At 48.4% G+C, this 26,553-nt stretch overlaps 1 protein-coding gene across 2 annotated transcripts in view; it reads left to right on the plus strand.

Moving 5' to 3' along the window:
• The window catches only part of GLT1D1 (glycosyltransferase 1 domain containing 1), a 455,256-nt gene that overhangs the window by 114,060 nt on the left and 314,643 nt on the right, over positions 1-26,553 (plus strand). For both annotated transcript variants that reach the window (XM_085636393.1, XM_085636394.1), the window contains exon 4: positions 6,883-6,934. In XM_085636393.1, coding sequence (XP_085492519.1) covers positions 6,883-6,934 — 52 coding nt within the window. The remainder of the gene's footprint in view (positions 1-6,882; positions 6,935-26,553) is intronic.

The raw sequence follows: 26,553 nt of genomic DNA on the forward strand, positions 1-26,553 counted from the left end.
CCATCTGAGCCCTGCTGACGCTGTCGCGGCTCCCTGAACTCTGAACCATCTGAGCCCTGCTGACGCTGTCTCGGCTCCCCGATCTCTGAACCATCTGAGCCCTGCTGACGCTGTCGCGGCTCCCCGATCTCTGAACCATCTGAGCCCTGCTGACGCTGTCGCGGCTCCCCGAACTCTGAACCATCTGAGCCCTGCTGACGCTGTCGCGGCTCCCCGAACTCTGAACCATCTGAGCCCTGCTGACGCTGTCGCGGCTCCCCGAACTCTGAACCATCTGAGCCCTGCTGACGCTGTCGCGGCTCCCCGATCTCTGAACCATCTGAGCCCTGCTGACGCTGTCGCGGCTCCCCGAACTCCGAACCACCTGTGCCTGCTGAGTGACTCGCGGCACTCTCCTCCAAGGGAATCGGCAGAGATTGCCGAGAGAAGCAACGTTCCCCCAGCTCGAGGATTGAGAGCTGTGCGCAGGACACTCCGCAGAGACACTGACTCAAAGACTGTCCCTCTACCCCCATACCCCCATCACGAGATCGCCGCCGCTTGTGGCACTAATTCCATACCTGCCTTCCGGATCATAAAGATCCCCTACAACTAACGATAAAGTATACTGTCTTACGAAGAACTACTGTGTGGTGTCCCTCTGTCAGAGAGTGCAAGCGCAGCGTGTGCGATCCTAGGTACGAGACCCTTCCAGGAAGGGCCTCCCCGCTCTTGCTCGGCCTAACTCTGGGAGAGGTGGGTCCCCAGGTGGTCAGGAACGCATTCCGAAGCCTCCCCGGTGAACGCCTTCTAACACTCTTCATGTGTGTGCTTGTGAGTGTGGTACTGGGCACTCTTAGCCGAGTGTGAAGGAACCACAGCACGTTACACCACGGCACTGACCATAGACGATGGTACAAGTCCCGCGTGAAGGGGGCTGTGCTGAAGGAGGCCAGGTAAGAGAGGTCTGTGTCTCTCTTCATGTGTGTGCATGTGAGTGTGGTGCTGGGCGCTCATAGCCGAGTGTGAGGGAACCACAGCACCTTACACCACGGCATTGACCGTAGACGATGGTGTGAGTCCCTGGTGATGGGGGCTGTGCTGGAGGAGGCCAGGTAAGGGGGGGGGGTCTGTGTCTCTCTTCATGTGTGTGTTGTGAGGATGGCCAATCCGCAAAGGTGTCTCAGGGAGATGTGTGGGGGCAAGAGCTGAGAATTCAGCTGTCTAACACTCTGCTTTGAAAGTAGAAGAGTAACATGACAGGGAAATAGCTTTGATAAGGCATTTCTAAGCATGCCCTGTAGGTCTCCACTACAGGGTACACCCTATATAAAAGGGAGACATATTAAATATTATGGAAAAGTGAGCCCCAAGTGAATAGGCGCCAGAAGCGCTTATCACTGTGTAGGCCAAAGGTCAAGTTATGTTTCCACTGTCGGCTCGGTTATAATTAAAGGCAATTTTTTTTATAATTCTACTAATCCCTCAGACGCGAAGTACTTACCGAAGCATCAGGAACTCTGGAATCTCCTTCGTTTTAAGGAAAAATCCAATTTTTGCAGGAAGTTTTTGTCCCTGGAAGCAAAGGCGCCGGGAGGTTTCCTATCAGAGGCTTTCAAGGAGCAAATGTGTCTGATTTGAGGCCAGAGAGAGGGACAGGAGATCTAACTGCCCCCCCCCACTGCCCCAACGCTGTGACATTCTTTAGCAAAAATATTTTTTCCTGGGAAATATTGTTGCTGCAGAGCCAGATTTTGCAACGAGGAGCCGACTGTCTTTGAACAGACAGTTCTAATAGTGGGAAGCTCTGGTCACTGTGTCTGCCTCAAAGAAAGATTAGTCTCGCTGCTTACACACCCTCTGATATTTTTAAAGAATTTGCTGGGTATTTTCATATCTGTAGGACTCGGAACACACTGATTGATACCCAACGGTTAGAGGACCCTTTCCGAGGCAGGGTAGGAAGGCCAACTCTATCTGAGGAGGTGTAGGGTGGCGAGGAGGGGGACATTACAGGAGCTGAGACCCAAGCGGCTTTAGAGAGGTCCACCGGGAACGCTCTGGGGTCGATGGATTCCCCACTGATGGGTATGAAATCAACAAAACTCTGATAATGTCACTTCTACAGCAGGTATTTAGGGCAGTGGAGGAAACTGGGTCTCTTAGGAGTGCGACGGCCAATGTTGACGCTTCTCGATGAACCTGGAAAGGACCCCTTACTATGTTCTCGCTCCCGCCCCATTTCACTATTCAACACAGATGTAAGAATCCTAGCCAAAGTCTTAGCCAGTTCACTCTCTTTTGAATAAGATATGATATACCAGCGGGAGCCGAGTGACCCTTTCACATGCTTTCTCCCACCCCCATTTGACTTTTCGTAAAGTCTTAGCCAGTTCACTCTCTTTTGAATGAGATATGATATACCAGCGGGAGCCGAGTGACCCCTTCACATGCTTTCCCCCCTCACCCCCATTAGATTTTTCGTAAAGTCTTAGCCAGCCAACTTACAAAAGATAATTCTGTGTCTTATACACCGTGTGCAGCCGATCGGATTTGATCCGGGACACACGTCCAGTGACCATTTGAGAACTCGATCGCATGATGTGTCGGGTGCAGAGCGACAAGGATCAAAACATAGGGATTTCACTCGATGCCGAAAGGCGCTTGAGATTGTTGAAAGGGGCAGTTGTTTGGACAATGGAAGGTGCTAGAAAAGGCCAGTCATGTGTTATCTAGGTCAGATGGTTAGATGAACCCCAGATGCAAAACTTAATTGTGGAAGATGTATGTATGAGGCATCCCCTATCAATCGAAGGACTCTGCGGGGTGCCTGTAGACACCGCTGCTAGTCTTATAGGCCCTTGATCCGCGAGGGCCATACTCCCAGGTGCTTGCGTTAAAGGGATTCCTACAGAGGCAGCAGTAAAAAAAGCTTTTCTATATGGCAATGACTTCTTGCCCACTCTTTCCAGCCCGCTCTCCTAGATCGATACCGTCTTCGATGTTCGCCGTAGATCGATTCTCCCAATTTTGGTTCACAAAATTAATTGGAATAAAAGCGCGGTGTTACCCCTCATATCTACTAATGGAAAAGGGTCTATTGGATATCAAACAACATGCAATATTTGTGGGGGGGTTAAAATAATAAGAGATTAAAACACCCAGTCAGGGGCAATATTTACACCTCTTATTCAGAAGGTGAGGGGTGAGTTACACAGTTGGAAGGCCCTGGGCATTTGTTTGTGGGGGCAGGGTACAATTTATAAAATGAATGTGACACCCAGGCCGAATTCCCTTCTTGGGATGTTTGCTGTGCCGGTCCCTTGAACCCCACGAGGCGCCATTGATACTCCCTTTAAAATGTGTTTGAGGAAATTCCAAGCCACGAGTCCAAATGTCCAACTGTGAGCCTTCTCGAAGTATGGATTATTGAGAGCGCCCGAAATGAGCTCTTAGGATTTGGCTGGTACACTTGCACCACCAGCCAGATATTTCTGATTAAATGACACAGCACCAGCCCGGTGCTTTATAGAAGACACTGATGGTGGCACCGGACAATAGAGACATCATTTAGGGGAGTTCAAGGCCCCTTCAGGAGCAGATAACCCTATAAGGATTTCCTCTACACATATGTGGTGACCATTACATAAACAGCTTTAGATACGTCCATATATTCCTGCTGGAACCCCAATATGGAGAAGCAAGACATTGTTTATAGGTGGTGTCCCTCTCTGGTGGAAACCAAGGCCGGATTCAGTGATGTGCAACTGTCAGGTTGTCAGCAGCTCAACAAAGGAATATATACAGCCCACTAACCTCTGCGTAGCAGCCAGCAGGGACGATGTCGTGAAGAATAGGATTCCTTCGCCACCGAACACCTTCACCCCAAAGTGTAATGGCTTTACAGCTCTGAGGGAACGCACCCGGGGGACAAGGAACAGAACAAGGGTCTCCGGGGTCTTGGGTCAGAGGGTCTGGTCTAAGAGGAGTTGCAAGCTGCCTGTAAGAACAATAGGAAACTCACATTAGAGAGGGGGGCACTCTGTCTCATTCCTTCTCTACTTCCCTCTTGTCAGAAACGTACCTGAAAGGCTTATCCCTTCAGCGAACCTTTTTCCTCGACACAGTCTCGAGTGACTCCTCTGTGCAATGTCGTCTCTGTTGTAGTCACAGCGACTGACGATAGTTTGCCCCAACTTCCACAGTGTCTAGGAAGCAGGCCGATGTTCTGAAGCTTGTGAAATTTAACACAATAGTTAGGTCAGAAAATATACGGGGATTCTCTCGGAACTCGAGGAACACACCAGGAACTGGGGAATCTAAGGAAGACACTGAATTACCTATAAGTGCTCACGTCTCCACCAGGAAAGAAGGACTCGCAAAATACGAAGAAAATCGGAGGCTCCGGGTGGAATCCCTCCGCTCTTTTGAAGTCCTCAAGGGATAATGGTGAATGACCACGGCAGGACGAGACTTGAAAATTGGAGGCTCCAGTTGGAATCCCTCCGCTCTTTTGAAGTCCTCAGGGGAAATGGCGAATGACCTCGGCAGGACGAGACTTGGAAATCGGAGGCTCCGGTGGGAATCCCTCCGCCCTTGTGAAGTCCTCTCAGGTAGTAAACCGATGTTTTCGCTTCCTCTCTCCGTGCTGCGGGAAAGAAAGCGTCCGCTTGAAGCCAGGGTCCGGAACGGATTGTCAAGCGCCGTTCCGAGGCCCCGGAAGTGTTTTTATGTGTTTCCGACTTCGCAGAGTCCTTCCCCGGAAACGGCCCAGCCTCTGGGAATTGTAGTCTTTCCGCCTTGGTTGTGACGGAACGGGAGGAATCGACCTTCGCGTCTTTGTTTTCGGCTCCGTGAGTACAGGAGCATGACAGCAACGGACAAGACGTGTTACAAGAAGGTGGACTACATTTATTTATGTATCTCCAGCATGAATAAAATCTACCCTGCTCTCCCTTTCCCGCTTCTATCCCCTCCCCACATCTTTTGAGGGTTACCTACACAAGTGCAGGTCATACAGGGGTGATGCGTTATGATTTTGAGGGATTTGTTCTTTAAACCTATGACGGAGGGTGTAAGACAATCCTGGTAGATGTTACTGGACTGTGAATACGCGTTTAAGGACTGGGCTAGGATGCTTGAACATCCAGGAGGTCTAAAGGAGGCCAGACTTGAATTCACCGCCTTCAGTGTCACCCATGGATGCCACTGGACTCTGTAAAGGTTGTTTAGATTCAACCTGAGTCCTTACTGCACATCACTCATAATGGCTGGGACCTAAGAAAGGAAATGTTAGCAAGTTTGAAGAAAGTGATTGGTGGAGGAGAGACTAGGGGGAGTGGTGTTTTTCTAAGTTTTGTGGGCTTGTGGGGATCCCTGAAGAGCGTTGTCACTTGGACAGATGTGGTTGGAGGAGAACTCGCTCAGGTACTTAGTAATTGATCCTGGTGGGTGTTGCGGAGTTTGCAGAACTGGCCCATTGAATGAGGAGCCCGATACAGCCTTCCGCGTCCAGCGCTAATGTCTCTCCGCAGCATCACCGCTGCTGTTATTCATCACACAGTCATTAAAACAACAATTGATTTTTGTTCCTCCATTGATTGCGCCGGAGCAGCCAGAAAGGTGCCTGAATTGTGGATTCCTCTCCTGCACGATCCACGGCGAAACTTCATAAAACGAAATATTGAACGGTCTCAGGGCTGCATAATGAGCGTTTCATTTTTAATTAAATTCCTTTGCATGGAGCCGTGTTCCTCAGGGAAGACTCTTGCGTTCGTATGGGTTGTGTCTATAGGAATCCAATTTGTTTCCCGGGCACCATTGTTTGGGTCCTAACGATCACTGCAGGTAGGTACATCCATGCCTGCAGGCGAGTGGCACACAGTCCTGTTTAGTGCTCTGCCGCAGTGGGTCACGATGCATGCCTATGTCTGGCTTTGTCGTCACACAGCCACCAGCTTCTCCATGCTGTACCGCCCAGCTCCTGGACTTTCATGAGCGCGCCATCAAGGCTTGCACTGTCCATCCTCTTGTAGACCTAGAAAAGAGAATTCCAACCCACTCCAGAGGCTATATCCAGCCTTTCTTCATCAGGCAGCCAAGTAGCTGCATTTACCACAAGAGAACCAGGACCCTTGGAAGATAGTGACGGTACTGCCAGGAGCCAAACTGACCCCCCCTGCCTTGAGCCTCTCCAGAAGCAGAGGAACCGCCTTCAACTTATTTTGGACCGCATCCCAATCCATCGTGGCCTGGTAGTTCCGACTGAACTGTTCCTATTGGAGCAGGATCAAGACTGATTTGCATATAGCTAGGTCCAAACTCAGGTGGCGTGGCGCACAAAAAGCAATGGATTTTGATGCGGCGTGAGTAAGTACCAGTGGCTGAGATTTATTCAAGAATATCCATCTCTTTTTTGTATACATTAGTGCAACGCCCTAAGTGGGACATGTATGCCCAAACGTGGGTCCCGTGCACACTGTGTGACTAGAATTAACATGTACCCGACTGATGAGCCCATAACTAGGGCGAGACGGGTCCTGGGCTGCTTGTGTTCTGGTTCAGAGAGGACCTGGCTTGTCGGTTCTGGGCTGGACTGTTCCATTATGGCTGGGTGAGATCTGATTTGCATTTGCCTTAAGTCCAAACTGAGGAGGTCTGGAGGGCAATGGACTGGGATGTGGCCTGAGTAATTACCAGTGAGTGAGATTCATTCAAGCACTCCATCCCTCACTCTCTTGCACACTTCAGTGCTTCAGGAGTGCGGCAAGAGTAGAGGGCTAGGTGACCGATGACTGAGGATGAGAGTGAACTCCAACGCTACCTGCTGACACAACCCTTATGAATGCTTTTCTCCTTCACAGATATTGATCAGTCCCTTAACTTCACTAACTTTCTTCCTAGGTTTGCGGTGGCTTTCACCTGCCAGATGAAAGAGGCGGCAGACACGCAATGGGTAAGTTTTATGTTGTACGAATTCGTTCTATGATCCAAAGAGCATTTTATGTTCTGTGGTTGGTATTTTTGGTTTTCTGTGCTTCTGTGAGTTTACTGTGTTGTAGCTGTGGTAAAGAAGGCTTCGCTCAGCTGCAGCTCCCCATGATTAGAGGGTACAGGGCACTTCTTAATCTCTTCAAGGCGATATAACTGCATGGTTGTTTTGATGTCTCCTGTTGGATGTAAAGCAACTCGTGGTCCCGTATTAAGGATGGTGTTGGGATGTTTGAGTTTCAAGGAGATGAAGACTGAACCAATGGAACTACGTGTTCAGCGATACGTAAAACTATAGAGCATCTAATGAAGGGGTAGAGTAGACAGGCATCCCGTCAGGCTAGGATTATAAACCAGATTTGGTGCATTCCTGGTGCACCCTCATAATACTGATGACCATACACAAGCCATGAACTGAATTGGATCTGGTCTCTTGACCGTTGGGTGTCTTGAAGCCGAGACTCACGGATGCTCTATTTATTTAGTCCTGGAAGATGATTGGGTCAAGATTCCTACCTGGAAGCCCCCATGGCTCTCGGCGCGCTCCCACTTCTCGCAGGAGTCCTTCTTCGCCAGACTGAGCACAAGCGCATGAAAGGCAGCGTGGGGTACAGGTGCTCAGTTAATGGTGGGGAGCATCTCTGAGGCTTGTGTTAAGAAACAGAAGACACAGGAAACCAAGAGCTGAAACAGAGGAAGAAAGGCAGAGGGGTGAGTGCCTGGGGATCACTATTATGGCCCCCAGCATGACATGGACACCTCTGTTACCTGGAGCACCCACCCTCATGCTCATAGCAGGCCAACGACAGACTAAACCATTAACAAAGAACTCCCAGCTGGATGCGTTTCTGTTGGGTGCACTATACAATACCTATTACGTCTCTGGTGCTAAGAATAAGTCCGGATTGAGGTCTTTGATATAAGTAACACTTGAACAGCATCGGGGTTTATAACCAAGGTAACTATTACGTCCGAGTCAAAATGCAAATAGAAGCATATGTGTGGATGGAGAAAATTATCAGAAACTGAAGACTGGAGGTCTCAATCTGTAGTAAACAGGAGTTACAAAGCTGCCCGGCTCTTGTGGGCGTGGGCTTTGTGGGGTCATCATAGTATCCTGAGCTGGGGAGGAGAGACACTAAACATGTGCTGGAGTGCATGCGCTGTGGCCATCTTGGATTGGGATAGCTTCTCAGACTAGATGGAACTTGGTGTGGCCATGTTAGCTTGGGAGCGTTATTGGGCTAACTGCGGACTGTGGTCTGGTTTGGGACAAACTTCCATGTCCTTGATATGTGACTGAGAAATGTCTGCCATTGATGTTGGGCCCTGGAGCCCAGGCAAAACAGCTATTGCTTCCTCACTACATGGACTAGCCTGGACATGTGGCTGTTGCCTGGCCTCAGCACCGCAGATGTGGTAGTTTCAGTCTAGTTCTTGCTGTTTGTGCATTACACCCTGGTTTATGTCATCTGTCGGGATGTGAGTCACTGCTCTGTAAAGCGTTCTATTTATTTTATGGGAGTGGGTGGTTGTAAAGCACTGTAAACCATCTGGTGTTAGTCTCAGAGCATTTAATCTCTAATAGATACAAGGCAGAGTACACATATGTGCCATTCAGACTTGTGACCTGCAGGTGAAACCGACGCTCTAGTTTGGAGACAGTCCAATGAGAGGTGTGTTATGCCTCATTTTTTCATAACTCTCATATTTACAGTTTCATTTATGTGAGCGGACCATGCGGTACACCCTTGTGCTGCCTTATTCTCAATGCCTGCGACTCCTCTCTGCGCTCCATGTCCACCGCACACCCAGCACTACACCCACTGTTGCCCAGTGTAGACTGGCAAGGAAAGCTCAGCACCAAGTATGTGCCATGCCACGAAGGCCACAGTGAATGAACTAAGGAGCGGCGATTGCATCATTGTAGTTATTTTATGTCCTGGAAATCTTTAATGTCACTCAAAATAAGCAATAAACCTATTGCTAACCGGCCCACGTCACTCCAGGTCATTACAGACATTGTCTCCTGCCCTGAACTTCACACCTACAAATGAATTGATGTCAGGTGTGTTAGCCTGATTAGTTCTATGGAAGCAAAACAAGACAATAACACCCAGAATGCACTGCTTTTGCAGTGCGCACACGTACTGTAAGCATGCGCTTGCACTGATTGGACCCAAGTGTGCAATCGATTCCTCTTTCTTTGCCAGATCCATTTCATGGATGACGCGGGACACTCCCTAATCATGAACCGCTGCCGATAAAAAGATCAGCTGTGCATCCAGTGTGCATCTGTGTACAAAATCCTCTGTATGCAGTAACGCTGTGCCTGGTGATATCATTTGTAGGCTGAGCTCGAAGCATCACCGTCTGCTCTCCCTTATAAATGCACCGACACATAAGGGGGCGTGGTGCAGTCTGCATTGAAGCCCTTGGGCGCAGAGTCCTCCATGACTGACCTGCAGAGATGACGCCGGATTGGATTGACGACAAGTCCGGGTCCATCATATCATCTCACCAGGATCGAATGGATGCTCCGGCACCACCCATCCTGGGGACACGCGTGTTACTGGGCTGTGCACTTTGAAGGATGACACATTTCAGGCTTCTGTGTGCACCAGAAGTCCGCCAGGCAGAAAGACAGTGCAAACATGCAATTCCTTGAGCTAGCGAAACTTTATCGCACCATAGCAACCTGATTTGAAAGGAAAATTAGGGAGTCAAGGAAGCTCTGTTTGCACATCCACCTTAAAATCTCATGAGAACTATTTGGTTTTAGTGCTGAGTCGAAGCTTCACAGAGCAAGTTAACCTGCCTTCTTGAACTCATGTAAACTCTGGGAAGATCTTTCACACTCTGCGAAGATCTCTTACTCTCTGCGAAGATCTTACTCTCTGCAAAGAACTCTTACTCTTTGCGAAGAACATTTACTCTCTGCGAAGAACTCTCACACTCTGCTAAGACCTTTTACACCCTACAAAGAACTCTTACTCTCTGCAAAGATCTCTGCAAAGATCTCACACACTCTGGAAAGGTATCTTACTCTCTGTGAAGCACTCTTACTCTCTGCAGAGAACTCTTACTCTCTGCGAAGACTTCTCTCTGCAAAGATCTCTCACTCTCTGTGAAGCTCTCTTACTCTCTGCAAAGATCTCTCATTCTGTGAAGATCTCTTACTCTCTGCAAAGTACTTTTACTCTCTGTGAAGAACTCTCACACTCTCCTGAGATCGTTTACACCCTGCAAAGAACTCTTACTCTCTGCAAAGATCTCTCACTCTCTGCAAAGACCTCTGCAAAGATCTCACACACTCTGGGAAGATATCTTACTCTCTGTGAAGCACTCTTACTCTGCAAAGAACTCTTACTCTTTGCGAAGAACATTTACTTTCTGCAAAGAACTCTCACACTCTGCTAAGACCTTTTACACCCTACAAAGAACTCTTACTCTCTGCAAAGATCTCTCTGCAAAGATCTCACACACTCTGGAAAGGTATCTTACTCTCTGTGAAGCACTCTTACTCTCTGCAGAGAACTCTTACTCTCTGCGAAGACTTCTCTCTGCAAAGATCTCTCACTCTCTGTGAAGATCTCTGCAAAGATCTCACACACTCTGGGAAGATATCTTACTCTATGTGAAGCACTCTTACTCTCTGCAGAGAACTCTTACTCTCTGCGGGCTCCGAAATTTAAGGAATGGCTTAAAGACCTTGTCTACTGCCAAGAACAGATCCTGGCATACTCCGACCGGCTCCCGGCTCGATCCCGCCCCGCCGATATCTGGGGCCCACTACAATGTTACCTACTGCAATACCCGGAAGCCCTGACCGGGGATGCCCCTCCCCCGGCCCTTGATGGCGTTGCTTCTGCTGCTCATGATTCACAAATTACGCAAGGGGTCGGTTGAGCTGTTGCGGTGCTGTGGGGGCGGGAGTTCTGTTCATGTGTCCCCGGGTTTTCCCTTTTTTTTTTTTTTTTTTTTCCCCCTCTCCCTGGGGGGCCCCTCTGCCCTTTCTTCCACGATTGCCAGGCTGGGATGATCGGGTTGCATACCTGTTACACGTGTCTTAAGGATTACGGTCATGCCCTGGGAGAGGTATACTGCATGGGGAAGGTCCGCTGAAGAACCCCTCAGGACTACACTGTTCGCTTTTCTTGTGTGTGGCTCTGTTGCCGGCTGTTCCTGCCCAGGGTCCCTGTGCTAAGACTCATGATAATGTCTATTTTGCTGTTCCCGCCCCCCCCGGACATGCATTGGATATACTGATGTAATGATTCAGACCTTGAAATGCCACAGAAGTTTGATTATGATAACTGTGTGATTGTATTGTTTTGATGCAAAATCCAATAAATAAAGTTTAAAAAAAAAAATAAATAAAAAAAAAAAACTCTTACTCTCTGCGAAGACTTCTCTCTGCAAAGATCTCTCACTCTCTGTGAAGAACTCTTACTCCTTGCGAAGAACATTTACTCTCTGCGAAGAACTCTTACTCCTTGCGAAGAACATTTACTCTCTGCGAAGAACTCTCACACTCTGCTAAGACCTTTTACACCCTACAAAGAACTCTTAATCTCTGCAAAGATCTCTGCAAAGATCTCACACACTCTGGAAAGGTATCTTACTCTCTGTGAAGCACTCTTACTCTCTGCAGAGAACTCTTACTCTCTGCGAAGACTTCTCTCTGCAAAGATCTCTCACTCTCTGTGAAGCTCTCTTACTCTCTGCAAAGATCTCTCATTCTGTGAAGATCTCTTACTCTCTGCAAAGTACTTTTACTCTCTGTGAAGAACTCTCACACTCTCCTGAGATCGTTTACACCCTGCAAAGAACTCTTACTCTCTGCAAAGATCTCTCACTCTCTGCAAAGACCTCTGCAAAGATCTCACACACTCTGGGAAGATATCTTACTCTCTGTGAAGCACTCTTACTCTCTGCAAAGAACTCTTACTCTTTGCGAAGAACATTTACTTTCTGCAAAGAACTCTCACACTCTGCTAAGACCTTTTACACCCTACAAAGAACTCTTACTCTCTGCAAAGATCTCTCTGCAAAGATCTCACACACTCTGGAAAGGTATCTTACTCTCTGTGAAGCACTCTTACTCTCTGCAGAGAACTCTTACTCTCTGCGAAGACTTCTCTCTGCAAAGATCTCTCACTCTCTGTGAAGATCTCTTACTCTCTGCAAAGATCTCTCATTCTGTGAAGATCTCTTACTCTCTGCAAAGTACTTTTACTCTCTGTGAAAAACTCTCACACTCTGCTGAGATCGTTTACACCCTGCAAAGAACTCTTACTCTCTGCAAAGATCTCTCACTCTCTGCAAAGACCTCTGCAAAAATCTCACACACTCTGGGAAGATATCTTACTCTCTGTGAAGCACTCTTACTCTCTGCAGAGAACTCTTACTCTCTGCGAAGACTTCTCTCTGCAAAGATCTCTCACTCTCTGTGAAGATCTCTGCAAAGATCTCACACACTCTGGGAAGATATCTTACTCTCTGTGAAGCACTCTTACTCTCTGCAGAGAACTCTTACTCTCTGCGAAGACTTCTCTCTGCAAAGATCTCTCACTCTCTGTGAAGATCTCTGCAAAGATCTCACACACTCTGGGAAGATATCTTACTCTCTGTGAAGCACTCTTTCTCTCTGCAAAGAACTCTTACTCCTTGCGAAGAACATTTACTCTCTGCGAAGAACTCTCACACTCTGCTAAGACCTTTTACACCCTACAAAGAACTCTTAATCTCTGCAAAGATCTCTCTGCAAAGATCTCACACACTCTGGAAAGGTATCTTACTCTCTGTGAAGCACTCTTACTCTCTGCAGAGAACTCTTACTCTCTGAGAAGACTTCTCTCTGCAAAGACCTCTCACTCTCTGCAAAGACCTCTGCAAAGATCTCACACACTCTGGGAAGATATCTTACTCTCTGTGAAGCACTCTTACTCTCTACAAAGATCTCTTACTTTCTGTGAAGATCTCTCACACTCTGTGAAGATCTCTTACTCTCTGTGAAGAACTCTTACTCTCTGCAAAGATCTCTTCCTCTCCGGAAAGATCCCTCACATACTGTGAAGATCTCTCTGCAAAGATCTCTCACACTCTGGGGAGATCTCTCACTGTCTGCGAAGATCTCTCTCTGCAAAGATCTCTCACACTCAAGGAATATCTCATACTCTGGAAAGATCTCTTACTTTGGGAAGTTCTCACACTGCGAATATCTCTCTCACTCGGCAAAGGTCTCTGGCAGGCTCTATCTCTCACTCTGTGAGGAAAATCTGTCACTCACAGTGATTATCTCTCACTCTCTGTGAAGATCTCTCTCTCTCAGTCAAGATCTCTCACTATGTGAAGATCTCCCCCTGTGCGACTATCTTAAACAGTGCCAATATCGCCCTTTAAAGTGTCTCAGTTCCCACTGATTGTAAAACTGTTCTTACCCCAACAGGCTCTTGAATCGCATCTGAAGCACTTAAGGTATCTCTGAATCCTAGTTAAGGGCCACTATCGCAAGAAGTTGTCCCTCTGCATCGCCGAAGCACCCATGTCCAGTCATAGTTATGAAGCAGCTCTGTCCTCTTCTTACAACTGCGCTTCTCGTCCTGTTTACCAATTGTCTGAGACAAGGTATTGTGCCCGGAGCCAGGAAGTTGCAATGGTAAAGCCCCTGCTCAAAAAGCTTTCCTCAAGAATAGGTGACTTGACCAACTTTTGCCTTATATATTTATTGATTTACTTAGAAAAGTTGCTGGAAATCTTGCTTTTAACAGGTTACACAAATAAGCGTCGGTACATGGTCCTTTTGACTCCTTTCATGTGGACTTCCTTCCAGACTGCAGCACTGAGGTGATGGTGCAGCCCTTGCTCGACAGTCTTCACAGCCAGGTTGATGGCGGTGTGTCGAATCACAGATTCTTTTAGGTCTATCAGCCACCTCTGGTACCATTCACCTAAACGGCATTATGAAGAACCTGGGGGAAGCCTGATATCACCTGCCAATGCATCCTTTTGAAGAAGATGGGGAAGCCTGATACCACCTACCTACACGTCATTATGAAGAACCTGGGTGAAGCCTCATACCACCCACCAACACGTCATTGTGATGAACCTGGAGGAAGCCTCATACCACCCACCAACACATCACTGTGAAGAACCTGGGGAAAGCCTGATACCACCCACCAACACATCATCGTGAAGAACCTGGGTAAAACCTGATACCTCCCACCAACACATCATCGTGAAGAACCTGGGTAAAACCTGATACCTCCCACCAACACATCATCGTGAAGAACCTGGGTAAAACCTGATACCTCCCACCAACACATCATCGTGAAGAACCTGGGTAAAACCTGATACCACCTTTCGCCTTCTCAGATGTCTCCACCGGCTTCCCATCCACAGTAGAGTCTATTGCAAAGCTGTGAAAACTGTGCACAAAGTTTAGCATTAAAAGACTCCTAAATGTCTGGCTTCTAAATCCAAACGGTCCCCCAAAAGGATCTCTGTACTCTTCAAACTAATGTGGTTTTTAGTGTTCGGTGGTCGTCCATCGCCATAGCCAAAGTCTCAAATACTTTCCACCTACTTTGTGTATTGAGCCCAATCTGATGAGTTTTAATCAGTTATTACAGTTCTGGGGTTTTAAATAATAACATCTTTTAATTAAGTTATGTTGTTTGTTAGGTTTTAGCCTGTACAAAGAAGCTCAGCGAAGCAGTGCTCTGTTAACAAACATAAGATAACCACCTCTTTATTACTTGCACATGAGAACCACAAAAAGACCTGAAAACCTAGAGTATCTTTAACATGATGGAGACACAAATGCTGAAGAACTGGCAGTGCATGAACAGCCATCATCAAAAAGGGGGAACAAGAGTAGTAGGCCCTGCATGATTGCTTCCTCCCAGTTATGTACTAAAACATCAAAATCAGGCAACCGGCACATAAGGGTACTGCCAGAAAATGTGTCTGAGTAAGTGGGTACTCTCATGTCTTGTGTGGAATTCATAAATGTTTATAAACCTTTTTACAAAAACTTGAGTCAGACCCTCACCCACCAATTTGGGTGTCATGCTACATCATTGGGTTTACCTGATCCGTCCAACTGTCTTAGCGTGGCCGATGGGCCCCTTAGTTTACCAAGGGCTGTTATTTTTGAATGCACCTCCTTTTGTTTTTAGTGTGTGTAGGAAAGTAGGATCTGCACTTATGTTGCCCCCACTTTTTTCTGATGTATACACTGGTTTCTGGCTATAGTCTGGCTGGGTCCCTGCTAATCAGGGCCCCAGTCTCACTGATCTCTCTAAACAACTTGGTGTGCATATTAGATGCACTAGTGATTGGATACTGTGGTACCTTATGAGCCCCTAGTATATGGTACCTTAGGTACCTAGGGCATTGGTACTTCACAGGCCTACCAGGGGCTGCAGCATGTATTATGCCCCCCCCCCCGGGAAGCATACACAATCTGACACCACAGGCCTGCTACTGCAGCCTGTGTGAGGTAGTGTTAGCACTCCTCACTGAGGTATAGGTTCCTATATCTCACCATACACACACACATAAACCGATCAGTCACCCCTCTTGCAGGCCCCAACAATCCTGAGGGCAGGGTGCTTGGTTTACTATGTGAGGGGGTGCTTCTGCCTGAGCAGGACCCCTCTGCAGCTGGCAGAGTCTATTCTCTGCTGCTGTTTGTGGATGCGGTTAAACCATATACTCTTAAGTGCATTATAACCTCGCGGTAAATGCTAACTTTGGAATGACTGCATCAAAACATGTCGTGTTTGGTGTCAAACAACTTGGAATCATACCCCCACACCAGTAACTGGTGTGGGAGTATGATCCCACCCTTCTAAAGGGGACGACATGTACCCACTGTACTAAACGGTAGAAATCTTCTAGAGCCCTGGCATCACAAAATGAATGCCACCAGCACAGACACTGGACTGCCCTCCTGCTGCTGACCGAAACTCGCAGTGGAGGAAGCCCAACAAAGGGTATCCTGTCACAGGGAGGTGTCACCACCTCCCAGACAGGATTAAGTGTATTGGAGCTAGGTGGGTGCACTCTTAGAGTGCTTTGAAGTCCTGCACTGGGGGAGCAGTAGGCTCCTCTGTGCATATGCCAGCTCAAACCGGTTCAGGGGCTACCTGCCCCTGCTCTGGCGCGAAACTGGACATAGGGAAGTGGGTGTAACCACCCACTACCCTGACCCTCCTAGAGGAGTGGTCATAGAGCTAGTCCCTCCCCTATCTTCACTATAAGATACCAAGCATTGCCAATGCAATTCAGATTAACCCTGGACGACGCTCTACAAAGAAGAATCCTGGCCCTTCGACGTTCCACTATCTCTGGAAGACTGAAGAATCTCCCTTGGAGTCAAGGAGTGACTCCCCTGCTTGGCAGGCACCAGTAACTTTGATCAACGGTTGCAAACTTCACCGCTCCCGCCGGAGTCCGAAGTCCCTGCGTCCCCTGATGCGGATTTCCTGACCTCTCGACGGCCATTTTGAGTCCCCAGCGAAGCTGTGGCATCTGGACCCCACGAGTGACGAGGAACAGCAATACCAGGGAACCGTGCACTGATTTCGACTGCAAACCCTAAACAATGTTCTACGAACTTGTGCTGTAGACCATCTGTGTAGTCCAAGTCCCTAGCAGGTCTGGTACCGAAAATCAGCGGCCTACCCCGTCCCGAGTGACCGTGGGCTCCGGTGGAACTTTTCCTGTAAAGGCGTCTTCGCGGTTGCTTGCCCGTTGGCTAGTGACTCACCCGAAGACTTTCTCATCAACTTCAAGGGCTCTCCTGGTTGATCCGGGCCTGCCCTCACTTACCCTCGCTGGGTAAGTCCATCAGACCGTGCTGGTCTGCATCACCGTCAATCTTCATTCCACACGAGACTTGCAGTTGCCAAGGCTTGTTGGCTCCAATCCGGTCGCCGACACCGTCATCAGCTGCAGACGTCGTGGGACCCTCCGAATCCAGCTGCTGGTCAGCGTCGATCACTCCTGGACCTCGTGAGCGAAGAGACAAATCACCATCGACGACCTGAAACGACGCAACATCAGTGGTCATCCATCCTGCTGGCCACCGGTCACTGGCAAGTGACTTTGAACACTGTCCCCTCAATTTTCAGGTCCTCTTCAACTTCAATCCATCTTCGGATTTCAGCGGACACCTCTTCAGTCGTCTCAAGCAGCAAGTCTTTAGTGATCTCCATTGAAAACAGCATCGCGACCCGACACCAAAAGACACCTATGCACCCGGCTTCCGTGGGTGAGGTAACTCGTGCACTCCAGTGCCCAAGTGTGTGTTGGCCCTCAAAATACTTACCCTGTAAGTGGCTTGCTTGTTGACTTCTTCGAATTGCCCTAAAACTTTAAAATACAAACCGCGACTTACGCCATTGAAACCAATAGGAAACCCGCGGCTGTGTTTAGACACTGCACGCGTCTCCCGTGGGCTGATTACTTACCTGCTAACACTGCAGAAGTGAAGCCCCAGCGATTCCCAAGGCCCTAGGACTTTTCATTTTGCAAGTCGAGTTTGTTAAACCATTTTCTTAGTATATGGTCTGGTACGCCCCTAGGGCTCCAGCCATATTTGTGCTTAATTTATTGAGAAGTGTTGACATTTGAATGTGTATCTTGGTTCTAATCTCATAAAAAGATTAGTAGAGTGTATCAAGAAATAAATACATATATATTTGATATATATACCTGTGTGGTGTCCTTTTCATTTGGTTATTCAAGAGATTATAAGGTAAAACAAGCTGCTTTACATTCCTCAAAGACTTAGCCTGAAGGCTGCTCTCCACAGCTACCACTAGGATAGCTTTCTTTAAAAGGTTGTCTTAAACCTATCACCATAAGAGTCGAATTGGACTGGGGCAAGGTGGCCACTATAACTAGTGACCAGCATATGCCAGGCCAACTTCTCACAGTGGCTATCCAATGTTAGAGAATATAAATCACTCTAGATGACCTGAATGATTTTTTATTAAGTGTTTCTAGAAGGATGTTAAAAACAAAGTGAATATGGGAGTGTTATGTGCCTTTAACCCGGCTGAAACCTGTCGACCAGCAGAGTGCGGTAACAATAGTCATTCCTAACATCCCCATTCTCACTTTGTTGAGTAAGAAAGTAAAACATGAGGAGAAGCACATGAGGGAGAGAGCAACAAAGAGCTCGAGGGGGGACTTGTGGAGAAGGACATGGGAGCATAAGCAGGTTGCCAACAGCGAAAGAGAGGAGAGAGAGCAAACGCAGCACGGGAGAGTGAGTATTTCGTGCTGGGGAGAGAAAAACAAGAAGAGAGAATGTAGTTTTTATAAAAGTGAGCAGTGGCAGGACACAAATCAGTCAGTCAAGAGGATGGTAAATAGGCCCTGCTTTAGAGGAGGGACAAACACAAGATGGAGAAAGAAAGCCATCACATAAGAAGCCAGCAAATGAGACTGACTGTGAAATAAGCCAATTGTAAGCAGTGGGCGGGCTCTAAGCCCCTGTACGTTCTTGGTAAGCTGACAATAGGCCTTTTGCAGGTAAGCTCAACTTAAAAGCGGGTACCCTGGATTACAAAAGGCATGGAGAGAAAATAGCCAGAGGATTAAATTGGTCACAAAATTGTCAAGTGATCATGGGCTCGCCTGTAACCGTGGTTTAGAAGCTAGAGCAGCCGGCAAGAGGACAAGGGAAAAACAAAAAATAAGCAGATGATCGTTTCTGGCCCAGGGAACTGTGCTTGTCGTTACTGGAGTTCGGGGCAGGACCCTGAACGTTGAGTTTAATCACACTGTAGTTGGAACTTCAAGCTCAGAGTTATGAATGATGCCTTCAAGCCTCCACAAGGCTGCTGGTGATTGAGCTGCGGGTCGAAACCAGAAGCAGGTAGTTCGAAGACTGAGGAAGACAGTCGATGCTATGTGGAGGTGCCTGACCAGGTGAAGGAGCCTCCTCCAGGCTTGTCTCCATAATGCTTCTCCTGGCATGGCTAAAAGTATCTGCCTGCTTGACACAAGTGTTTTTGTTGAGTGGAAGAGGGACATTAGTGATTTTATTAGTTTGAAGAGGGTTAACCCCTCAACTCATGGGGCTTTCCCAAACCCCACAGTGCTGAGACCTTTTATGACTATTTGGTGTAGTTTGTGCTTAGGGCCTGCAACGTTCTTTTTACATGAGGTATCCTCGCCACATTTGTGTCCTTTTTTCCCAACATCTTGGAGATTCTAAAGGTACCAAGTGTTTGTGGATTTCCCTGGAGGGGACCGAGAAAATAGGCAATATGGAGCTACATTTTGAGTTAGTTTGCATCAACAAATGATTTGCTGTGCTAAATTCATCATCTTCCCAGCATTGGGACCATGGAGAGCTGAATCAAAAAAACAACTTTTTTACTAAAGTTTTGGCATTTTTCAAAGAAGTCGCCCATTTTTCCTCTTTTTTGTGCTTTCAACCTACTTCCAGTTTGTGGTGGAAACCAGTGTAAAACCCATGAGTGATCCAGGTAAGCCACAGATTTCTTAAAAGTAGAGAAAATTCCAAATTCAGCAGGGGGTCATGCGTAGATCCTGCATGGTTCTCCCAAAGAAACTAACTGTTGAAATAAAGAAGTTTCCTCACATTTCTGTGATGGAAAGTTCTGGAATCTGCAGGGAGCCACTAACATCATTCCACCCTGCATTCCACCAAGTCTTCCGATAAAAATGGTTCCTCATATGTGTGGGTAGGAATATTGCCCGCAAAAGGAAAGGGCTCAAAATGTACCATGGACACCTCCCATTTTTACTCAAAAGACTCTTTTTTTGCCAAGAGGGTAGCTGTGGATTTTGGGCCCCAGCTCAGCCGGCACATAATGAAACCTGGCAAACGTGCATGTTTTTGAAAACAAGATGCCTTGGGGAATAAAGGGTGGGGGTGACTTCTGTAGCTTTCACTAAGTAGTTTTATCCAGAATCCCTTGCATATGTCAAACTTTAGTTTAAAACATAAAAAACACCTTTTCCTCACATTTATGTGACTGAAAGTTCTAGAATTTGCAGGGAGCCACAAATTTCCTACCACCCTGAATTCCCACCTGTCCCCCAATAAGAACGGTACCCCCACTTGTGTGGGTGGGCGAAGAGCCCACAACACAAAAGGCCCTACATTGATAGATAAGCAACAGGGGTGGGTGGTGTATTTGGACCGGGCTGTGCTGTGGTGCCAGCCATGCAAAGGTACGAAACACAGAAATTGTTGAAAAATAGACACCCTGGGGATTCCAGGGTGGTGTGCCTCGCGAGGAACCCATGAGGTTGTTTTACCCTGAGTGCCCTGCAAACCTCAAACTTTGCCTGAAATCTCTCATTCCTGTTGCGGGCACCAGGCCCAACCAGACAAGTTGGGTAATGCTGGGTGGTAGGAAGTTTGCAGATTCCTGCGGATTCTGGAAGTTTCCATCACAGAAATGTAAGGGAAATGCGTGATTTCAGGCAAAGTTTGAGGTTTGCAGGGCAGGCCCAGGACAATCCCTTCCCATCCCATGTGCATTGTAGGTGCGTGCCCTTTGAAGTTGTGGGCTGGAAGGTGGGCATTAAAAGTTGTGGACTGTTGGGAGCCCCCCAAAGTGTATTCTGTCTGAATACCCTGCTGCCGAGGCAGACAGATGAGATTTCAGATCCAAAACTACCTGTGCACACGGGAACGGAATATATTTTGTCCCTTGGACTTTTCCAGTCAATCGGCCTCTAAGCTGTGAATTATGCGTGATTGTATTTGTCAATCAGAATTCACTCTTTAAATGCCGCGGCGTTTCACAGGGTGTAAGATTCTGCATTCAGCAGCACTGCCAGAAACAAGGCAGCTGTAAGCCTCTCAAGTGCCTGGTGTAAACTCCTTGGTGCTACCCCTTCTTGTAACAACTTCTGGTGATGGGCAGCTGCTCTGCACACACATGCACCTTACGTGAGGGTCATTGGTGAATAACTTGAAAAAGGATGCCTACCCTTTGCTCGTAGCAAATGTGGGCGCTGATCAGGAGATCGCAGTAACTGTAGAAGTCTAAAACGAAGGCATCCGCGATGAAAGGATGGGAGCCCAGGCCATGAAGATGGAAGTCTCTATGGTGTTCCTTCAGAGCCTGGGGCGTGTGCACTTCTCTTTTGTACAGGACATGCTGGGGGCGTCCATCACTGGCACAGAGAGCTGTTTCCAGGCCCTTCACATAGATCTCCTGACCAAGAGAACTGGAGAGTCAAATAGAGCATGGAAGCTAGCCCCAGGTCTTCTGACCCTGTCCAGTGTACCCCAACTGACCCCTCTGCTTTCGTAGGCAGTTGGGGGTCTTCACAGCCGCACACCATCAGCCATTCTCTCCTCTATGTCGGAGAGTAGAGGAAGGGGCCAAGCTCAATAATGCATCGCTGAAGCCAGGCAGCAAGAAGGCATCTCAGATCCCTGGAGGCCTGGTCCTACAGCTCTTGGAAGGATAGAGGCGCTACAAGAGAACAAATCACGTATTCTTACAAATCGCTTATTCACAACTGAAGCAGTTTCTTAGCGGTGATAAGAGAAGTTTGTTGTCACCCAACTCCCTGGTGCTCATCTGGTCAGTCTCAGAAGAGTCAAGGCTTAGTCAATGGCTGGAAACAAGCTTCGGGACACAAGCTCAGCAGAGGCCCAGCAGTGGGCGGATCAGCCCACAGAGCCACTGCTCTGGTGCTTGAACCATGAGGTGACGTGGATGAGGGAGCAATTGAGTGGAGCGCCAAGAGGGAGGTTATCAGGAGTGGATCGAAGTTGAGGGCAGTGATCAGGAGTGGATCAAACTTGAGGGCAGTGATCAGGAGCGGATCACCAAGGGGGTGACGATTGTGAACTGATCACCCTGAGGTTAGCTATCAGTGGATGAGGAAGCAATTGAGTGGAGCGCCAAGAGAGAAGTGATCAGGAGTGGATCGATGTTGAGCTCAGTGTTCAGAAGTGGATGGAAGTTGAGGGAAGTCATCAGTAGCAGATCGAAGTTGAAGGCAGTGATAAGGAGTGGATCGAAGTTGAGGGCGGTGATCAGGAGTGGTTGGAAGTTGAGGGCAGTGATCAGGAGTGGATCAAAGTTCAGGGCAGTGATCAGGAGTGGATCAAAGTTGAGGGCAGTGATCAGGAGTGTATCAAACTTCAGGGCAGTGATTAGGAGTGGATCGAAGTTGAGGACCGTGATCAGGAGTGGATTAAAGTTGAGAGCAGTGATCAGGAGTGTATCAAACTTCAGGGCAGTGATCAGGAGTGGATCAAAGTTGAGGACAGTGATCAGGAGTGGATCGAAGTTGAGGGCAGTGATCGGGAGTGGTTGGAAGTTGAGGGCAGTGATCAGGAGTGGATCAAAGTTCAGGGCAGTGATCAGGAGTGGATCGAAGTTGAGGACAGTGATCAGGAGTGGATCGAAGTTGAGGGCAGTGATCAGGAGTGTATCAAACTTCAGGGCAGTGATAAGGAGTGGATCAAAGTTCAGGGCAGTGATCAGGAGTGGATCAACGCTGAGGGCAGTTATCAAGAGTGGATCAAAGTTGAGGGCAATGATCAGGACTGGATCAAAATTGAGTGAAGTTATCAGTGGATAACCAAGGGTGTGACAATTGATAACTGATCACCTTGAGGTTAGCGATCCGGAGTGGATCACCAAGTGTCTGGCCTATCGAGTGCTGATCACCATGAGGGTGGTCATCGAGAGCCCATCATCATATTAAACAAAGTGGTAAATTTGTACTCAGCTGGACCCAGTCATTTCTAAAACTGTCCCCGGAAGGCCCTGTGAGGCGCTGAAGTCTCGTTGTACAAACCCCTGGCCCAGGAAACTCTTTCTTTACCTTCTCAAATAAAACATTTAGGGTTTTGTAGACTTGAAGTGTTTGTTTCTGTCCCCAGGCGTTTCAGCTTGGAAAGACTGTGGCGCTCTCTATATTCCATTCATGACGTCAGTTTGTGAAGGCTGTTGTAAGATGTCTGCAGACTGGGCAGGCCCTGGAAAGCAGTGCGTGCTCCACGTGCCACGCCCGCGAGCTGGTAGGACCTGGAGCCTGGGCTGGGCAGATCCTACTTACCCCCCACCTCCAGGATGTTTGCCCAGTTTATAGCTCGCCATCTGGCAGGGCCCCTCCCTGTGTGAGCTGTGACAGGCAGCCTGGGATCCTGTGCCCTGGAGGTTGGTCAGGGGCTCTACTTTTACCAGCTCTGAGGCTTCCTTACCTTGGCTTCATCCACTCACACAAGCACCTGTCCCGCGGTCCCCGCAGTGACGCAACGGACCGGAAGTATGATGAGGCAGAGTTCTGCTGTTTATTGTAACATCTGTTCTTCAAAGTTTGTTGTACTGAGAGTTTAGATACAGCATGGCAGTCAGGATATCCTGATCAGTGTGTGCACTAACATGCCATGTACCCGTCTCACCATGCTCATGACATGTATGCTGCATTGACATAAGACATCTGGCACTCAGTGTAAACTACTTACAGAAGGTGGGAGACCCTTCACTTAGCCACAGCTAGGCCGGTTAGAGCAGACAGTAGACCCTCCCTTAGTCACAACCAGGCCGGTTAGAGCAGGCGGTAGACCCTTCGCTGTACCATACCTAGGCCAGTTATAGCAGACGGAAGACCCATCCCTCAGCCAAAGTTAGGCCGGTAAGAAAAGAATCTCTTTGACATTTCTGCTTTATTTTACATTTTAAATTGAAAAAAACACAGGTTGAGGGAAACTAGTGAATTGGGAAACTTGATGACAGCCACGGATGCAGGCACGGTGACGGCTAAGGTACCTAACCTTAGAATCCAGATGTTTTTTGGGTGAGATAACCACCCACTGGGGTCGAAGGAGTTAAATCTGTTTACTCAAATGAAGTCTCCTGCACAGAGAATCCTGTAGACGAGTGGTTCTCAACCTTTTGGATTCTGTGGACCTCCACTTAATCACTACTGCAACCCATGGACCCCGGTGAATCAGTATTGGAATCCAGGGACCCCCACTGAATCATTATTGGAATACAGGGACCCCTCCACTTAATCATTGGTTGAACCCCGGGACCCCCACTGAATCATTACTGGAACCCCAGGACCCCCGTTTAATCATTACTGGAATTCAGGGATCCCCTGAATCATTGCTGGAACCCCAAGACCCTCTCGGAATCATTGCTGGAACCCTGGGACCCCCACTGAATCATTGCTGGAACCCTGGGACCCCAAACTTAATCATTACTGGAACCCTGGGACCCCCACTCAATCATTATTGGAATCCAGGGGCCCATTTAGTCATTACTGGAAACCCTGGACCCCCGCTGAATCATTACTGCAACCCGGGGACCCCCAATGAATCTTTATTGGAATCCAAGGACCACCGTTTTATCATAACTGGAACCCCGGGACCCCCGCTGAATCATTACTGGAATCCAGGGACCCCTCCACTTAATCATTACTGGAACCCAGGAACCCCCACTGAATCATCACTGGGACCCCGAGAGCCCCCACTGAATTATTACTGGAACCCGGAGACCCCCAATGAATCATTATTGGAATCCAAGGACCACCGCTTTTTCATAACTGGAACTCCGGATCCCCTGCTGAATCATTACTGGAATCCAGGGACCCCCGCTGAATCATTACTAAAACCCCGGGATCCCCACTTAATCATCACTGGGACCCACAGAACCCCACTTAAACATTACTGGAGCCCTAGGACCCCCACTTAAACATTACTGAAACCCTGGGACCCCCATTGAATCATTGCTGGAACCCCAGGACCCCGCTGAATCATTATTGGAACCCTGGACCCCCACTTAATCATTGCTGGAACCCTGGGACCCCAAACTTAATCATTACTGGAACCCTGGGACCCCCACTCAATCATTATTGGAATCCAGGGGCCCACTTAGTCATTACTGGAAACCCTGGACCCCCGCTGAATCATTACTGCAACCCGGGGACCCCCAATGAATCTTTATTGGAATCCAAGGACCACCGTTTTATCATAACTGGAACCCCGGGACCCCCGCTGAATCATTACTGGAATCCAGGGACCCCTCCACTTAATCATTACTGGAACCCCGGAACCCCCACTGAATCATCACTGGGACCCCGAGAGCCCCCACTGAATTATTACTGGAACCCGGTGACCCCCGCTGAATCATTACTGGAATCCAGGGACCCCCCCTGAATCATTACTAAAACCCCGGGATCCCCACTTAATCATCACTGGGACCCACAGAACCCCACTTAAACATTACTGGAACCCTAGGACCCCCACTTAAACATTACTGAAACCCTGGGACCCCCATTGAATCATTGCTGGAACCCCAGGACCCCGCTGAATCATTATTGGAACCCTGGACCCCCACTTAATCATTACTGGAACCCTGGGACCCCCAGTGAATCATTGCTGAAACCCCAGAGCCCCCACTTAATCATTACTGGAACCCGGGACCCCCACTGAATCATTACTGGAATCCCGGGACCCCCGCTGAATCATTATTGGAACCCTGGACCCCCACTTAATCATTACTGGAACCCTGGGGCCCTCAACGAATCCTTGCTGGAACCCCAGGACACCCACTGAATCATTATTGGAATCCAGGGGCCCCCACTGAATCATTACTGGAACCCGAGGACCCCCACTGAATACGAGGACCCCCACTGAATCATTATTGGAATCTGAGGATCCCACTGAATCATTATTGGAACCCCGGGACCCCGAATCATTATTGGAGCCCCGGGACCCCTGCTGAATCATTATTGGAACCCCGGACCCACACTTTATCATTACGGGAACCCTGGGACCCCCAATGAATCTTTGCTGGAACTCTAGGGCCCCCACTGAATCATTACTGGGACCCCAGGACCCCCACTGAATCATCACTGGATCCCTGGGACACCCGCTGAATCATTACTGGATCCCTGGGACACCCGCTGAATCATTACTGGAATCCAGATACCCCCGTATGTTTCAATTTTTACATTTTGCTTCTTTCATTACATTTTTAAGGACCCCCTGAGAAGGCTTCACGGACCCCAGGGCTCCCCGGGCCACAGGTTAAGAACCGCTGCTGTAGACACATTAAAATACTGTATCCAAGCGTGTCAGGGTGTGTATTGCTTCCTGCCTGCTCTCGGGCACGTACCGGCATAGTACCCACATAATACCGACATAGCACCAGCGTAGCACCGGCATGCACTGTTCTTCTGCTTACTTAACATTTTTTTTCTCCATTTTTTTTTTTACTTTGAATGTTCTCGGCATCTGGCGCGCGCACTGCTCGCGGGGTGCGTTTTATTTGAATGGCTATCAATGCTTCCTTGGGCACATTTGGGCCAGCAGGGGTGGGCGCCTTTGAACGGGCTTCCAGTCATTAAATCAATGATGGCCTCACTGCGTCTATGCGCGCCTCAGGTGGCCATCTTTGAATATTCCTGTAAAACCTTGTTACAGAAACTTCCAAAGATGTCCACCTGCGCATGCGCATACAGAGGTGGCCATTATTTCATGCTATTGTACTGAAGGTGTACAAAAAGCATTGCAAAGGAAGGATTGTCAAAGCGAGTAGGCTGGCATCCACA

The sequence above is a fragment of the Triturus cristatus genome, chromosome 11 (genome assembly GCF_964204655.1).
Source record: "Triturus cristatus chromosome 11, aTriCri1.1, whole genome shotgun sequence".
Taxonomy (NCBI): Eukaryota; Metazoa; Chordata; class Amphibia; order Caudata; family Salamandridae; genus Triturus; species Triturus cristatus.